Source organism: Oryctolagus cuniculus, chromosome 5 (assembly GCF_964237555.1).
Source record: "Oryctolagus cuniculus chromosome 5, mOryCun1.1, whole genome shotgun sequence".
NCBI lineage: Eukaryota > Metazoa > Chordata > Mammalia > Lagomorpha > Leporidae > Oryctolagus > Oryctolagus cuniculus.
Genome location: NC_091436.1, coordinates 13640221 through 13659228, shown reverse-complemented (window position 1 = coordinate 13659228; position 19008 = coordinate 13640221). Strand labels below are relative to the sequence as shown.

The 19008-nt window shown below is 39.3% G+C and overlaps 1 protein-coding gene across 1 annotated transcript in view; it reads left to right on the top strand.

Moving 5' to 3' along the window:
* The first annotated feature begins 361 nt into the window (after window positions 1-361).
* OPRM1 (opioid receptor mu 1) overlaps window positions 362-19008 on the top strand; it is a 69960-nt gene continuing 51313 nt past the window's right edge. The window contains exon 1 of the mRNA XM_017345438.3: window positions 362-787. Within this exon, the coding sequence (XP_017200927.2) occupies window positions 495-787 (293 nt within the window). The 5' untranslated portion in view covers window positions 362-494. The remainder of the gene's footprint in view (window positions 788-19008) is intronic.

Genomic DNA, 19008 nt, shown 5'->3' with positions numbered 1-19008 from the left:
GGAAAAATGGAGATCTATCAGCCCCCTCGTTTATGCTTCCCTGCTATCAAAAGTAGCTCTGTTCCTCTCTGGCCACCCCTCCCCTCCAGCTCCCTTCCAGCTCCGCCCGCCCTCGAGGTGTTTGCTCTCAAGAGCGCGAAGGGTGAGGACCAACTCCTCCGATTGCTTTGCGCAAAATCCACCTCCCCCCTCCTCCTCCCCTCCAGCCTGCGGAGCCCGCACCGCCTGCCTTGCCCTCCTCAGCCCTGTGGTGCCGGGTTGGGATGAGCCTCTGTGTACTACGAAGGTGGGAGGGGCCACCAGCAGAGGATAATGTCAGACGCTCCGCTGTCGCCTTTTGCCTGACGCTGCTTTTGGCTCCGCGAGGCTGGTCCCGGTAAGAAACCGCAAAGAGCTGCGGCCGCCGTGGCCAGAGCCAGTGGCTGAAGCGCCCAGAGTCCGAGTCCCAAGGCTCCCGACTAGCTGGCCTCCCGCTCCCCAGCGCCGTCAGCACCATGGACAGCAGCGCCGTCCCAGCGAGCGCAAGCAATTGCACTGATCCCTTTGCGCACTCCTCCAGTTGCTCCCCAGCACCCAGCCCCGGGTCCTGGGTCAATTTGTCCCACTTCGATAGCAACCTGTCCGACCCGTGTGGACCGAACCGCACCGAACTGGGCGGACGCGACGGCCTGTGCCCCCCGACCGGCAGTCCCTCCATGGTCACAGCCGTCACTATCATGGCCATCTACTCCATCGTGTGCGTGGTGGGTCTCTTCGGAAACTTCCTGGTCATGTACGTGATCATCAGGTAAGGAGGGCGCCAGGGCTGTGAACGGGGAGTTCAGCGGCTAAAAGGGCTCCCAAAAGGCCCTTGCATCCCAAGACTAAGCGTGTGGTTGGGGGCGACCCCAGATGGAGCGGTTGCTGTGTGTGTTTGTGGATGGGGAGCTACTTTTCTATTTTTTTTCTTCCACTGGTAAAGAAAAAATCCAAAAATTCAGGAACAGAGAAGCTGTTTTGATAAAAGGCATAAAGCTCTGGGGGTGAGAGTTGGGGGAAAATGCTTCATGTTGAAGCTCTCCCTTGTACAGAGACAAGAAAACTCTTGGCACAGAGTCCTACGGTGGCTCCCTTTGCAAGAGCTATGGCATCATAAGTTGTGAAGAATGGGGGAGGACGTTTAGGTGTGTTTTTTTCCGAATTGGGAGGCTGAGTCCACTCAGGTGGCAACTTTCCTACTTTTGCTGGTACAGGAGGACTTCTCTGTAGACAGCCCCACCCCTGATCTTCACGTGTACCTATTCCTGCTTCCACCCTAAGGCCACATGAGGCAGAGGAAGTTTTCCTGGTATCTCTCCCTGGTAATGTCACTTTGTTACCTCCACCCTTTGCAGTTGACAGCTGTGGTTCTGCTACAGCAATTGCAAGCTGCATCTTGAGTGGGTAGGGTGGTTCAGGAGAACAGAATTGTTTTTCAGTGTCTCCACACATTGGAACAGATGAAGAGTGACCCATCATAATTCTCCATTAGAAACTGTTACATAGGAAGTTGTCATAGGCACTCTGGGAAAAAGAAAATGTGTCTTTAGTAAAATTATTTCGAAAGAATTTATGGTTTACTGTCTGTTTCCCAGATGTTCCAGCTTCATTAGACAAGGGGTGAGCAAATTTTCAATATTGAATGAGATTGATGTTGTTTGTGTTGGTCTTGATATGTATACCAAACACATCATGTGAATGTGGAATACTAAATATTCACTTTTTAAGAAGTAAACAAATATTTTTAGCTGTTTAACATAGTTCCTTAGTAAGGCTTGTTTCTTCCCATTGGGGGTTGTAGGTATGCAGCCAATGTGTCATTTTCATATTTAGTTACAGTGTTTGCTTCACCTATTCAGCAAGTATTTCGCAGGTTTCAGTGGAGTACTTGAATCCTTTAACAAATAATCACTGTTCCCATTATGCTTTCCTTAGCAAAGTGCTGCAAATTGCTTGTAATTGACTTGTCCTATTTATATGCCTGATTTCTTTAATTAATGTTTGTTAAAAAGTAAAGCTAATTTCCCTGATACTTTGATAAGCAATAAAATAAGAAAGTGTCTCTGAGAAAAGAGCACCATCTATTGAGTGGACAGCTAACAACAGAAGGAAAATTTCAGGAAAAGAATCAATGAAAGAATTTATTTTAAAAAAAACTGCTTTCTGTAATTCAATAAAAAATTCATATCAGAGAAAAAACTAGTCTTATTCTGCAATTACGACAATAAAAAGTATAATTGAAGGTCTACTCTTAAAAAAGAAAATGTTTCTCATTTATCCCTTTAAAAATCACATAGACTGATAAAACTAGAATGACTACAGATTATCTTTGCTCTGTGAATAAAAGGTAAAGAAAATATAAATGATTCCTCTTAGATATCACTATGCTCATAAATGTGTATACATGAAATTTGTTCACTTTATATAAATAAAAAAGTTGAAAAAAGATACCACTGAACCAATCTTAGCTAGCATAATTTTCTGTTTGTTAAGATGACAAACCATGATTTAAATTAGCCAACTACTAGATTGACAGAGTAGATTTAGTCAGCAGTAATAATGATAGAACAATAAATTATCAAAAATGTATATCTATGGAATCCTGGAGCAAAAAACACGATATAAATTACTGAGACATCTATAAACTCCACCATCTGAATCATGATCTTTTATCCCCTTTCATTGCTTCTCCTTAGCATTTTACTCCCTCCCCCCACCCTCTAGTTTATTCTCTGCTATAAGGAGACATCCAATAGCACAGAAATAGGCTGTGAAATAAACAGATTGGCTTTATTCCAGTGTTTAAGAGGTTGTTACTTGGGTGAGTTTGTTTTAAAGGCATTACTTCTGGCTCCTTGTTGACTTGGAGAAACATGGTGACATTGCATCTTACTGAGAACGTGATATTATGCTTTCTTCTCTGTACTGAAAGTTCTGAAAAAAATGCAGTACTCTTTTAAATGTCACCCCAAACATCCACCTGTGGTAGGTTGAGTGTTTAATTCCAAGGTCAGATAACCCTCTGAGGATTTGACTGTGAAACAGAAAACTAGGCAGTTCAATGACAAATGATGTGATGGGAAGAGCATCTAAGGATGGAAGAAACTGTGTCAGTTTATCTGATATTATTTAACTGACTGCCTCCACTCCAAAGTTTTAACTATCAACTGATGAGTTCAGGGATATTACTAACTACTAACAAGATGGCTTAATGCTGCCTTTATTGAAGTACTGAAGAGAAATGCTCACTTCCTCTCACTATTTAAAATCCAGAGCACTAGTAAATGATCATCTTGTTAGTTTTGTGAACAGATTAAGATTAGAATGTCTTAGTGCATTGAGTAAATCATGAAGTTCAGATGACTATGACAACAGCAACATAAACAGCTGGAAATATACATACTGTGACTGATGCTTTTATGTTGTGTGTCTCTTGACGCCATCATTATCATACCTTCATCAGCAACGTAATTGGTATTAAGTAAAAGGGATTCTTATACAGTGCTATCCTAAGTGATGTAAGAGTGGAAGACACACTGCCCTATGATGTAGAAAATTAAGCACCAGATGTTAAATGACAAAATTTTAGTAGCCATGCCTGAAAGTGGTTTTAGTTTTAAAGAGAAAAATGTTTGTAGGATAATGATTTTTGGAAAACAGAATAATACAAATAGTACAAAAAGTAGCACTTATTTAAAATTGGATAATAGAATGCTTTTGCCTAGAATCTTAAAGAAAAAGTGAATAAAAATAGTACACACAGTACCAGAGATACTTCACTAACAGAATACATTTGATCAAAGTATAGAAGTAGCCATTCCCATAAAAAACTAACATAATACCAGATGCATTCATTTCATGAGTTGTTTTCAAAAAAGATTTGTCCATGTACCTAAGAACATGGTATGGACAAATGTTGTCGAAGAAATCAAAGGGTGAGAAGCATTTGGATCACTGAAGGCTGTGTAAACCTTCCTTCCACTGAAGAGTGCCAAATGCTATTATCTTCATTTTTAAGATTATTTCTTCATTTGAGAAGATAAATTCTCAGTTTGGCTATTACCAAAGAACACTTAAATATATGGAAGATGGTAATAACATTTTTATTCCCTAAAATATATTCCTGGTGTTTGAAAAAGTCTAATGAGCTTATACTTGTTCTATATACTAAATGTTTGATTCAAGTTGAATCAAGTCATGCTGAGATTAATTCATATTTGGATAGTAAAGGACATAAGGAATAAAAATTTTTCATTCAATTTAAGAGTATGTATGGAGGCCAGCATTGTGGCATAGCTGGTTAAGTAGCCACCTGCAATGCTGGCATCCCATATGAGCCACGTTTCAGGTCACAGCTATTTCACTTCCTAACCAATTTCCTCCTACTGTGCTTGGAAAGCAGCAAAAGATGGCCTAAGTGCTTGGGCTCCTGTTACCCAAGTAGGAGACCCGGAAGAAAGTCCTGGCTCCTGGCTTCTACCTGGACCAACTCTGACATTTGTAGCCATTTGGGAAGTGAACCAGCAGATGAAGATCTCTGTTTTGATTTGTCTCTCCCTCTCTCTCTGTAACTCTGCTTTTCAAATAAATAAAAAAATATTTAAATATATGTATGAAAATACATAAATACATATGCACTTGAATTAATTCAATGCGTATGTCAATAAATATGTTCACCAGTAATTTTTATAAAAAAAAATAGCAATTGTTTAGGAAACCAAAGTACTGATGAAATTCACTCTACTTTTTAAGATCACAAACTGTTCTAATATAAAATAGATGTAAAGTGATGAAAATGCCCCAAATAAAATTATGTCCCTACTGTAAGAGGACATCAGAACTTAACAACTTTTGCACAGTGGTTAAGATTTCACTTGGTATTCCCGCACCCCACATCAAAGTGCTTGAATTTGTGTCTTAGCTCCACTTCCAATTGCAGATTCCTGCTAATTCACATCCTGGAAAGCAAAAGCAAGTACTTGAGTCTTTAGAACCCAGATTGGGTTCCCAATTTTTTGGCTTTGGCCTCGCCCAGACCTAGTTTTTGCAGGCATGTGGGACATGAACCAGTGGATGGAAGGTCTGTCTCTGTCTGCCTTTCAAAATCAAATAAAAATTAACATGCTTAAAACATTTTTAAAAATGCCTTTAATTTACTATTTCCCATAGAGATTCTATCTCCATTGGGAATACCTCTTTATTTCTCATGAACATACCAAATTGTTTTTCCTTTCTTTAGCTGTATGCTGTGTCTTTACCACTTGCATGGAGATATCACTGAGTTTCCTACACTCTTGTCTCTTTCTTTCTTTAAAAGAAAGAATGATTTTACATTTTGTGAATTATTTCCAACACAATTGATATATGTTATATAATTTTCTCTCTTAAAATATATGTAATTTTAGTAATTTCATCTATACTTCTGTATATGCATACATAAATCTGAAAACGTGTGTATGCATGTATATGTGTATATATATATATATGCCCTTATATGGAACAGATAAATTCTCCTCTCCGCTCACATTACTATCTTCCCTGGAGATTGCACTACCATAACTTTTGTGTTGATTATTCAAACGAATATTTTTCAACAAACAAAATACTTTCTTCCATCTTATAACCTTTTCAAAATTTTATTATTAATTTAAAGTTCTACGTGCATATGGGACACCAACTGATATCTCAATAAATGTATACATTATGACTGGTATCACAGTGGTATGTTAAAATAATGCACATGATTTCACTATTTATCTTAAATATTGTATGAAAGTTTAAAATACAAGAATTTCAAATCTTTAGTCCTAATTCCAATATATAATTGATTTGATTATTGAGAGTCTTCAAACGCTTTTTTTTAAAAAAAAAAGATTATTTTTTTATTTGAGAGGCAGAGTTACACTTGGAGAGAAGGGGAAACAGAGAGAGAGGACTTCCATCCACTGATACACTCCCCAAATGGCTGCAACAGCTAGATCTGGGCCATTCTGGAGCCAGGAGCCAGGAGCTTCTTCCAGGTCTCCCAGTAAACATGCTTTTATAGGTAGACATTGATGTCAACAACTTGGAAGTAAATATTAAAAATATATCAGGCCGACGCCGTGGCTCACTTGGTTAATCCTCCGCCTGCAGTGCTGGCATCCCATATGGTTGCCGGTTCTAGTTCTGGTTGCTCCTCTTCCAATCCAGCTCTCTGCTGTGGCCTGGAAAGGCATTAGAGGATGGCCTAAGTGCTTGGGCTCCTGCAACCGCACGGGAGACCAGGAGGAAGCACCTGGCTCCAGGCTTCGGATCAGCATAGCTCCAGCCATAGTGGCCATTTCGGGGGTGAACCAACAGAAGGAAGACCTTTCTCTGTCTCTTTCTCTCTCACTGTCTAACTCTACCTGTCAAATATATATATATATGTATATGTATATGTATATGTATATATGTGTATATATATAACAAAGAGTTGTTCAGGCTTAATCATGTGTTGGGGCTCAAGAGCACTGTTCAATTTGTCATCTCTACCCTGCTCCTACCATCTGTTGGTGTCTTCAAGGCTCATTGAATTTCTAGGTGTCTCTTGGGCAGCAGTAGAAAAAAAAATGGCTTCTGTATTTTTTAGATCCTCCTTGGGTCCTGCCTTCTGTGATTCACTTCACCACTGACTTCATCCATGATTAGAGTTGCCAGGTTTACCCAGAGTTAACTCAGTAATGGCACGTTAGCTGCATCAGCATCACTTGCTTTCACGGTTGAAACTTCTCTAATCCTCGGGACTCTGTCTCACAGCAGCCTGATACTCCCACAGAAACTACCCGAACATATAAGAAAGTCAACATCCCATGGAACCAACATGGACTGAGGAAAAGGAAATGTGTGGGCAAACACTTTCTACTCCCCCTTCTTCTCAGTTGCATGATTTTAAGGCACCAACTACAAGGCACATGAGAGCATCCTGCTCACATTGTGATAATCTCAAGAATATGCCTTGTTTTAGGTTTTCCTCTTTCCTATTTCACTCTTCTAATCCCCCACTGTTTTCCCCTACAATCACTTTTCAAAATGATTCACCTTCACACATACTTTGTCTTATACCCTACAAAGAACATATTTCCTGATGGTTCCTATATGTTAGCACAGTAAAAATTAGTTAAGAAAACTCTTATAGTTTTTCTTAATAATTGCAAAGTTTTAAAAAAATTCTAATATGTAGCCCCAATCAGATTTACAAAAAGAGTTAACAAGCTAAGTTTTTCCTTTCATTTGTGTTCTTAAAGACAGACATTTTTCTGAATGGAGAAGGGAGGGGGCAACATTCATATTTTCTTCTCACGCTGTCAGGGTGTTGAAAGAAGTATGGCCTCTTATATGTAAAAACAAATGAAACTACCTATGTCTTTTGACTAATTATCTGATACTGCAAAACCACCTATGCCTTTTGACTAATTATCTGATAGTCCATTATCCCCACTGATATCAAGTTACACATTGACCTTAGTATTTTGTGAGAATCTAGCTCAGGAAAATTTTGGGCCCCTCCAAAGGGAGTTGAAACACCACATACAAGAAGCATCGTGTACTGAACGTGCATATCAGCTTCTTTCCTTCACCTTCATTTCTTCAGGAATCTTATGTCCTTTCCCACAGTTCCTTAGATTAAAGTTCTTTGTACCAAGATTTAAATCATAAAATTGACATGTTGAGAATTGATTACTCTTTACAACCCTTGTCTGTACTATTGAAGAGCAATGTTTTTTCTTCCTACTATTTTTTGAATTCTTTACTTAGTGGAGGATTACTTTTATGATTATAAAATAAATTGAAAGTATGTCCTTAAAATGTGTTTAAAATGAATTATATTTAAAGATATGATTTCAGAAAGAGAAAAATAGCATGGAAGGAAAGTTTGGTCTTAGCTCAGAAACCCAAGAGCCAACTGTGGCTCAACTTCAAATCATTCTGTAAGTCACTCTCCTCATCTGTAATATGTGTGAACTGGACTAAAAATCATAAGGGGCCGGCACCGCGGCTCAATAGGCTAATCCTTCGCCTGAGGCACCGGCACACCAGGTTCTAATCCCGGTCAGGGCGTCGGATTCTGTCCCGGTTGCCCCTCTTCCAGTCCAGCTCTCTGCTGTGGCCAGGGAGTGCAGTGGAGGATGGCCCAAGTGCTTGGGCCCTGCACCCACATGGGAGACCAGGAGAAACACCTGGCTCCTGGCTTCGGATCAGCGTGGTGCGCCGGCCGCAGTGCGCCGGCCGTGGCAGCCATTGGAGGGTGAACCAACGGCAAAGGGAAACCTTTCTCTCTGTCTTTCTCACTGTCCACTCTGCCTATCAAAAAAAAAAAAAAAAAAAAAACATAAGGTCTTTTCTGGTAACAGGAATTCCTATGGCACACTCAATAACTGTTTATCCACAGAAAGGGTAATCATACAGAAAATTAATCTTGATTCAATTCCATCAGAACCCCTTGGATTCTACAGGAGCTCAAATGAGTTCTTAGAGAAAGATTGGAAGACAGAGAGAGAGGGAGAGGGGGAAGTAGAGAAGAGAGAGAAGACAGAGGGAGAGTGAGAGAACTGAGCTGCCAGGTGTCCTTATGGCCATGTTCAAGGCAATAAGCCACATTGAAAGTAATAATCAAGCTTTTATTCACTTGGTATAATGTAAGCAAGAGATTAAGCAGGGTGCTTTACCAGCTGTTTTTCCTCATGGAAGCCACCAGATGATAGAGAGTGAAGAGAAAAAGTAATCTTTTTAAAACATAAGGAGCTCCCAACCCAAGGACACTGCTATTTTATGGACCCAAGGACCTAACAAAGTCATGGGAAAATAAGTTTAGGAGTGAGAAAGTCCTGAGTGAGAGCAGATAAGAGCATTCAAAGAACCCTAATAAGGAGGTCTAAACAAGGGCCCCCTGGAGAGCCCTTGATATGGAGGATTCCAAATGTAGACATTTGGGTTATAAATGCATAAATGTGTAAGAGCTTACTTGGGGAAGATGAGCATCTTCCTCTCCCTATCAGTGTTTCTTTTATATTTATCAGTGTTTACTTTAATATATTCCTACAGTCGTATTTGGGATGTTGTACTCCAAAACTGGTGCAAAGAGTTACTGGTTCCACCAAATGTAATCAAGTGAACCTTCATAAAGTAACAACTCACATGCATCATGGGTTTTAAGGAGAGAAATCATTCAGTTCTGGATGAGGTTTCTATCCAGGCAAGAATAGTTCAAGTAGTTTTTCTAACTCAGTCGTGCCCTAGAGTATCAGTTGTATGTAAGTAGCTGTCTTAGTCCATTGGGCTGCCATAACTGAATGTAATAGACTACATGGCTTATACGCAACAGAAATATCTTTCTCACAGTTCTGTAGACTAAGTTCCTAATCAACATGCCAGCAGATTTTGTGTCTGCTGAGAGTCTGCTTCCTGGTTCATAGACAGCTATCTTAGCTCAGTGACCTCACACGGCAAGAGAGGTGAAGGAGCACTCTGGGCCTTTTATATGGACTAATCCCAAGTCCTCATGGCCTAATCACTTCCCAAAGGCACAATCTCCAAATGCCATTATACTGGGAATTAAATTTCAACACATGAGTTTAGAGAGGAATCATTCAGTCTACAGCACAAGGTGTCCTGAAGTGATGTAAATAGTAACTGTTCATGTTTATAAAAAAAGTATTAGTATAATATAATATTTGAATAAGCTAAACCAACCTGATTCAGTCTTCTAATGTGCTTCATGTTTAATCTCATCTATACTTTCTCCTTTAGTTTTTCTTTTTCCCCATCTCTCTACTCATTTTTCCCACTAAAATCCTTAAACTATGATATACTTTTGGGTAAACAAAAGAGAGGAACTCCAAAACTATAATCATAAAATAATGACAAAGAAAAGGAAAGTTAATTCCCCTTATTTGATCAGTACACACTGTATACATGTATTCAAATATCACATTGTACTGCATGAATATGCACAATTGTTACCAAACTTCTTTAAAAGCACCACAAATAAAATATTGAAATATTTTTATAAAACCCTGATTCAAGTCTCAACTCAACTCCATTCCTCTTTGCAGCCTCCCCAAAGTACTCCTATAGCCAACTCCCCAAGGTATATGCTAAAATTGTAAAGAGTCTTTGCATTTGTATAGGACCTTACACAATGTCCCATCACAATTCTTAAAGACTTGAACTAAGTGTATTATCCTGAGTGAGCTCAGAAATTTCATGCTTGAAATTGACTGAAAGAGCTGTATATATTTAAAATACTGTATAATTCAATTTTTAAACAATTCAAATTTATGTCACACTAGTTAAGTATAAATTATCTTCCAGACAGTTCCCTCAATTCATCTTGTTCATGCATGTTTAGCTTGTATCACTTGAGTCTTGAAAAGTAATCTGTACCATGAATTGATATTAACAAATCATAAGTTCAAGTACATACACACACACGCGTGTGCATGCGCACTCAAAAATCCACAAATTTTGAATAGGAAATAGATTTGTACACTTATAATAGAAATGCAGAGAATAAAATGTGAAGAAGTTTTTTTTAAAAGTAAACACAGTTGATTCTCATTAGCCATGATTGGTTATAAAGTCTCCATGACCAATGAATTGGTAACTACTGCAGCTTCATTTCCAGAGGAAATACAGAGCTTGGTTTCTGGGAGCCTCTGGTTACATTTTCACTGACTAACCAATATATAACCTTGTTTAAAATGTGTTCTAAAAATACTTTATTGATTATAGATTATTGATTCATTATCATTTGACTCCCCATGAACAATGCTATGACTCATGCCTGAACACACATGCATTCCCAAAAGGCTAATCATAGCCAACTTGTGCTTGGGGACCCTAGACAATACTTCAGTACTATATGTTGAACCATTTTAAACTGTGAAGTCACACCCCAAATGTACAGACTTCAGAAAACATGGCAATAAAGAGACTAGAAGTAACCCCTTTTCTCAGAGTGAGCTGGGACAAGGAGGAAGAGTGTCACCTTGCTTGTCTTCACCTGAAAACTTGCACATCAGGAAAGTGGGCACATAGTTGGGGACCTGACGGAGCCTCACAGACCTGTGCTGGTACTGACAACCAGACGGACAGAGGGTCTACCCTGCTAGTGAACCTGCTCCACAACCAGCCAACCCACGCCACCAGTGGGTTCCTGAGCCCAGCTCAACAGCCAGCAAGATGGTGGCCCAACCCACTGTGGAGTGTACCACACAACTGCTGACCCTCAGCTTCTGTTGGCAGCCAGGCATCAGCCCTGTCCTCAGAACAACTGAAATGTTTAACCATTCTGCACGTGTCATATGAGGCCTCAAAAGCAAGTCCACAACTATTGCTTTGAAATTCCAAATAAGCTATAATAAGTGAACAAATTCACAAAAATAGGATCCTCAGATAATGAGAATCAAATGTATATGTAATAATTTTCCAAGAAATGCTTTTTGAAGATTTAGTTTATTTGAATGGGAGAGAGAGAGAAAGAAAAGTGAGATCTTTCTTTCTCTGCTTCACTCCCCAAATGGCAGCAACAGCCGGGCTGAGCCAGGAAGAAGCCAAGAACTAACTGTGTTCTGGTCTGCCATGTTGGTGGCAGGGGTCTTGATCTGCTGCTTTCCCAAGTGCATAAGCAGAAAGCTGGATTGGAAGAGAGCTGAGAGTCAAACTGTCACTCCAATATGGGATGCTGGTCTTAACCTGATGTGCCACAGTGCTAGCCCTAAAGAAATATTTTAAAAGCACAACTAGACAGGAAAATGAGGAAGTTATATTCCATATAAAATACAGTGACAAACTCATGACCTGAAAAGTGTTTTTATACATAATTTATTATAATCAGACAGAATGGTTTGAAAACAAAATGGATGTCTATATGAGTCACTCATCAGTCTGTTACCAAATACACAAAAATATATATGGCATATTTTATTTGCATATTAAAATGTTCAAAATTATATTGATTTCCTCATATTTCTAAGAGTAGAAGTTTAAATTATGTAATGTAAATATGTGAATGTCTTGGTTATACTTACAAGTTAGGTTTCAGTTTGCGTGTCAGAAATCTTATGCTTTTATTGTTAATTTCTAAAATTCAGAAGGAAAAATTTACCTAACAAATAGCAACTGCTGAATCTATGAAACAACAAGATATCGACACTTAAAAATTTTTGGAGCAATTTTTAGCTACACAATCCTAACTCTGGTTTTTAATAAGAAGCCAAGAAGGAATTAGCCTACAGTTTAATAACTACAGGTATGTGAATTATCCTGCTCCCTCAATACTTAAAATGGTGAGAAAGCACAAATAGATGAAGGATTTCATATAGAATATAAAAATCTACTTTAAGCAAAAGTTTGTTCATTAGATAAAAAGCTGTAATTCAATAATTCCAAGTAAGAACTCACATCACTTTACTGCTTTTCAATGTGAATACAGTCATACCCATTGGACCAAGAGTGGCCACCTTACTCAGTCTTTACCTTTAAGGGCTAGAAAGCAAATATTGCAACCCAAAGATCTTTTTCCCAGCTACTCAGCTCTGCTGTTGGAGTCTAGAAGTTGCCATAGACAATACATACATGAGTGACATTGTTACATTCCCATAAAACTCTATATGGACACTCAAATTTAAATTTCTATTTAATTTTCAGATGCCTCAAAATGTTGTTTTTCTTTATATTTGTTTAACCACCTAAAATTTGAAACCACTCTTAGGTGGCAAGTTATAGAGAGAAAAAATGAACTGGACTTGGCTCACAAGGTATCAATTTGTCAATCATTGGTGCAGAATCTGCTACATAAAATTCAGAGTTTTGCAGTGGTCATGAAATCAGAACAGGGTACCTTCTTGGGCATATTTGATTGCAAGTTATTTAACAGATGGAGAAAAAATATTTTGCTATAAATAACCTACTCCCAACTTAAGGTATCTTTCAACATCATAAAACATCCATACAAATATGAAGTTATCACAAATCAGCCATGGTTGTCAGGAATTGCTGGGTCAGAGTAAATGGCTGCTCTGGCACTAGTGCTGATGTTGGGCCCTAGCAGCACTCACACAGGATCCTCTCTGTGTTGTTCTAGGACCTCATCATAATTCCTTGCTGTGCGTTTGGCCAAGATGATCAGCAACATTCATTATCACCCTTACCCAGTGATTAAGGAGCAAGTGCTTGTAAAAAGATATTTCTGAAAAATCTCCCTCTATTGGATATGACTTGTGGTTATCTTAAATCAGGCAATTTTCTAGGCTTTTTCACAGTATTTTCATCTTCAATCATTTGAAAACTCGAAACTGTCATCTGCCAATTCGTATTAACTTCTTAGCACGATAAAATCTGTCCTCAAAGGTATCTCTGCCTGCACATCAGCCATCTTGCACCCATTGTGTACATCTGGATAATTAGGGGCACCCTCACTAGATTCAACCACTTATATATACCATCTCTAACAAAACAGCTTACTGCTTGGAATTTTTTTCCTTTTCTCTCTGACTTATTTAATTTGTTTTTTTATTTATTTATTTTTCTGAGGCTCTCAAAGGTTTTTTTTAAAGTCATTTCCTATATTTTAGAAGTAAGACCAGGGGCTGGTACTGTGGCACAGTGGGTTAAAGCCCTGGCCTGAAGCACCGGCATCCCATATGGGAAGTGGTTCTAGTCCTGGCTGCTCCTCTTCCGATCCAGCTCTCTGCTATGGCCTGGGAAAGCAGTAGAAGATGGCCCACGTCCTTGGGCCCCCATACCCACGTGGGAGACCCAGAAGAAGCTCCTGGTTCCTGCTTTGGATTGGCACAGCTCCAGCCATTGGGGCCATTTTGGGGGGTGAACCAGTAGATAAAAGACCTCCCTCTCTGTCTCTATCTCTCTCTTTAACTCTGTCTTTCAAATAAATAAAATAAGTCTTTAAAAGAAAAAGAAGACCAAACCACCCACCTGGATAAAGAGGAATCCTAGGGTATATTAAGGTGTCCTGAATACATTTCTCATCCCTTGGCTTCTTGTCCATGGTTTTATTCAATGATTTCCTAAAGATTCATTGAAATGTCTTCCCCACTCGAATCCACAACTTTAATTCAGTTCCACAGCACCCATGTCTAAATAACCCCTCTTTTGATGAGTTTTGCTCAAAGAAAACTTTCTGGCATGTATAAGAGTTCTTTAGATTAGCCAAATCTCCACCTGGCAGAAGTTTGCAAGAAAAGCCAAGTTGAAGGGGAGTTTTAATTGAATGATGTATAGACCACTGAAAAATTCTATCATTTCTAGAACCTCTAAAGTGACAATTGAACCCAAATTACAACAAGGAACTCAGACAGAATAAAATGAATAACAAAATTTTAGTTTCCCTCCAGTTAACTCATGGGATGTCAGAGCTATTACATAAATTCTAGCTGCCTAAGCATGCAAAAGAATGAGACGACCTGGTTGTATTGATCCAGTGGTTTTCTTACTCTTTACTGCTCATAAGAATCACCTGGAAAAAATTTTCTTTTTAAAAGGCTATGTAGAGCCTACTTAAGTCTAATTAAATCAGAATCTCTGGGAGTAATTCCTGAGAGTACATAGGTGTGAAAACTCCCCCAATTGATTCTAATGTGCAATCAAGATCAACAAGCATAAGCCTGATCAAACCTATGCATTTTCTGAATCCTGTTTGTTAAGGAAGTTTGAAAGAGCTGTCCAGCATCTGGCATTTGAAGCAGTGGTTAGGATATTTCTTGAGAGACCTGCATACCACATTAGAATACCTAGGTTCCAGTCCTGGATTGGCTCCCCATTCCAGCTTCCTGCAAGTGTGCACCCTGGGAGGTAGTGGGTAATGGTTGAAGTACTTGGGTCCTGCCACCCATTTAGGAGATCCCGATGGAATTCTAGATTTACTGGATTCAGCCTGGACCCAACTATTGAAGTCCTTTGCTGAGTGAATTAGTAGGTTCATTCCTCCCTTTCAAATAAATTAATTTTTAAAGACACTTATCTGTCATAAATGTATCAGAAATTAAAGATTTATTCATGTTTCACCTCTCTGACTTTAAGAAGATAGTCATACAATTAATAATGAACTGTGCTACCTTGCAGAAAAGGTAATTTTCAAGATGCTTTTAAGTTTTCCTGAAGTTTGACCAATTCTGGTCATGTCTTTTCAAAGTAGGAATAGAAGTGTGGATCATAGTGGTAAACCAGGAATGAGAAGACATGTTTTAATCTCTGCCCCTTATTAGATGTACAAAAGGACTACATAAATTCCATGGAAGTGCATATTATGGAAAAACCATGTGTGGATTTAAAAATATTTTACAACAAAATAAATAAATCTTTTAATTCCATTTTCACAAACTTCATGCAGGCTCCTGTGGTAGTCACCCAGCCTCTTTAAATCTCATTACTTGAGCTTTAATGAAAGAATAATAACCATGTTCCATCCACGTGAGATTTAGATTCAAAATGGGTATGGTCCATAAAAGAGTGTGGTAAACCCTATAGAGCTGTCAGATTGTGAAGAGTGCTGTTGTTTGTTCCCATCCTATCTGTGCTCCTTGTGGGCTCACAGCATCTCCTTACGTGCAGCATGTCAATACTCACCTTGTGCTTTTGCTTCCTGCTAGATCAAGTCTTTTACCTACTGTAAGATTTTTTTTTTGACAGGCAGAGTGGACAGTGAGAGAGAGATAGACAGATAGAAAGGTCTTCCTTTGCCGTTGGTTCACTCTCCAATGGCCGCCACGGCCAGCGCGCTGCGGCCAGCGCACCACGCTGATCTGATGGCAGGAGCCATGGGGTGCAGGGCCCAAGCACTTGAGCCATCCTCCACTGCACTCCTGGGCCACAGCAGAGAGCTGGCCTGGAAGAGGGGCAACCGGGACAGAATCCAGCGCCCCTACCGGGACTAGAACCAGGTGTGCTGCCACCGCTAGGCAGAGGATTAGCCTAGTGAGCCACGGCGCAGGCCATCTACTGTAAGATTTTTAATGATAGTTTATCCTTTCAGAATCACAATTTCTGCACAAAGCAAGCCATTGCACAGGTGTCACTGTTTTCACTCTTCTCATTCTCTTCAGCTCTTTCCCAATGCACTGTGTCATTTCAAAACCATCTAGTTGGTGACCCATGATGTGAAAGAGAATTCTAAGATCAAATAACTGCAACTCATTTGGTTCCCTACTGATCACTCTTTTTGTATCATCTAATAAATTCAGTGGGGAAAAAGATACCAACCAATTATTTTTCAGTAAAATATCATTTTTCTGATTTAATTCTTCTATGTTTGAATTGCTATTGTAATTGAAGAATCAAAAGCAGAATTCTAGTGCTTACTGTATCTGATTAAATTCCTTTTTGTTCTGAAGTGGTGCTCATTTGAATCAGAAGAAATCACATGTAACAATAATTCTAACACCAACTTTGGAAATTTAAGCATTTATAATTCCATACTGACTCTGTTGCATCTATTTCTCCAATCACAGTAAAATTGGTTCCAAAGATGGAGATCTTCATTTTAATTTTTTTTTATATTTATTTTTTTTTTGACAGGCAGAGTGGACAGTGACAGAGAGAGACAGAGAGAAAGGTCTTCCTTTGCTGTTGGTTCACCCTCCAATCGCCGCTGTGGCCAGCACGCTGCGGCCGGCGCACCGCGCTGATCCGAAGGCAGGAGCCAGGTGCTTCTCCTGGTCTCCCATGGGGTGCAGGGCCCAAGCACTTGGGCCATCCTCCACTGCACTCCCTGGCCACAGCAGAGAGCTGGCCTGGAAGGGGGGCAACCGGGACAGAATCCGGCGCCCCGACCGGGACTAGAACCAGGTGTGCCGGCTCCGCAAGGTGGAGGATTAGCCTAGTGAGCCGCGGCACCGGCCAATGGAGATCTTCATAAAGGGTGACTTAGTGATGATTCAGTGACTCTATGAGTCTATTTATCCTGACACTTCCATATGGATTTTCCCAGGACTTGCAAAGTAATGTCTGTCAACTTCCTAAATCAGGCTAAGTAAGTGCTATCAATAAAGCAAGCACACAGATTAGTGGAGAACAACTTTGAGATTTACTTTGCCCCTGAGAACTAAGATTCTCCCAAGTGTAGAAGCTGTGGGAAACAGAAGGTCAGTGAAAGGGAAGGCCTTTATTTGCAAGCATTTTTTCAATGAAACTTTGGCTTCGGTGCCAGTGAGAGGTTGAGCTTTGTGTGGGCGAGTATTAAATGTGAATTGAAATGTTTCCAACAGTAAAACATGAACATCAGAGCCTCCTTGCTGTGCCTGCAAGAAGAACAAAGGAAATTATTTTCAACATTATAATTTTATACTTATTCAACCCCCACTGGCTCTGGAAAGGAAATCACATGGATTGAATGAAATTAAACATGAGCATGCTTCCTAAGAAGTGGTGTAAGGCCACCAAAATCAGTGGTTCTATTCAAAGCAGACAGCATCAATTAAGATCCTTCAAAGAGTCTTTCCTTCTGATGACAAAAGGAAACTTATTTAACTTCTTGGCAAAATAAACAAAGCATGTATCTAGCAAAGTTCAGACTAAAGATGATGCCTGAAACTTTTTCATTATATTGAGGAATATGACCTCATAGAATTTTTACAAGTATATACATGGAAGAAAGTGTTAACTAGACTAATATTACAGAAAATAAAATATAGTTACTGTCTTTATTGAGTACAAAACACTCTTAGGTGCTCTAGAAATACCAGTATGCAAAATAGATAAGAGTCTTACCTCTTTCCAAAGGTAACTCTAATGAAAAAGAAAACTAAATCATTTCACCAATTAATTAATATCAGGGACAGGCCCAGTACTGTGGCGCAGCAGTTAAAGTCCCGGCCCGCAGTGTTGGCATCCCATATGGACACCGGTTCATGTCACAGCTGCTCCACTTCCAATCTAGCTCCCTGCTAGTGTGCCTTGGAAGGCAGCAGAGGATGGTCCAAGTCCTTGGGCCCCTGCACCCACATGGGAGACACAGAGGAAGCTCCTGGCTCCTGGCTTTGGATCAGCACAGCTCCAGCCATTGTGTTCATTTGGGGAGTGAACCAACAGATGAAAGACGTCTCTCTGTGTGTCTCTTCCTCTCTCTGTAACTCTATATTTCAAATGAATAAAATAAATCTTTAAAAATAAATAAATATCAGGGATAGCACTACAATAACTAACCTTTTGTTCTCTCAGCCACACTATAAGAAATCTCTGTTCTTGAGCTTCATCTTATTCATCATGAAACCCATTAATGGGAAAACTCCTGTTACAGTCTTTATTCTATTTCCAAAATTTGATTAAAGACATTATTTGTGTCTCATAGACAAGACAGAGAAAAATTCATAGAAAGAGTCTTGGTTAATTTTTATGAAAGAATAAAAGAGAACACTATTGACTATAATTTGAGTATTTTTCTCAAAATAGATATATAAACATTTTTATAAATAGTAAGGATTTTGCAACAGAATAATAGTATCATGAATGAATGCAATAAATAGAAAGAAAATCTCAAGAGTTATTACTTTAGGACATCAGATTTGTGTCATTGTATTGAAACAAAGACATGTCTGCTTACGAATATTCTGTCATATAAATGCAGACAGAAGAAAGATTAAATTGGCAGTCAGAATTGCAGCTTCTGATCTTTTTATCAGTTTTTTTGTGAAATTAAGTATATAATTATTTTGGAATAAATTGATGCCATCTTTTTTATTTTACATTTTTTGTGTAAGCTTTTTTTTCTATTTATTTGAAAGGCAAAGTTACATCAAGCAAGACAGAAGAGAGATCTTCCATCCACTGATTCACTCCTCAAATGAGTGTGTCAGCCAGGGCTGGGCCAGGCCAAACCCAGTGTTCCTGCATTGGTGGCAGGGGCACAAGTACTTGTATCATTGGGTGTGTTCCCAGGTGCATCACCAGAGAGCCAGACTGGAAGCAGAAATGAAGCAGCCAGGGCCGGCGCCGCGGCTCACTAGGCTAATC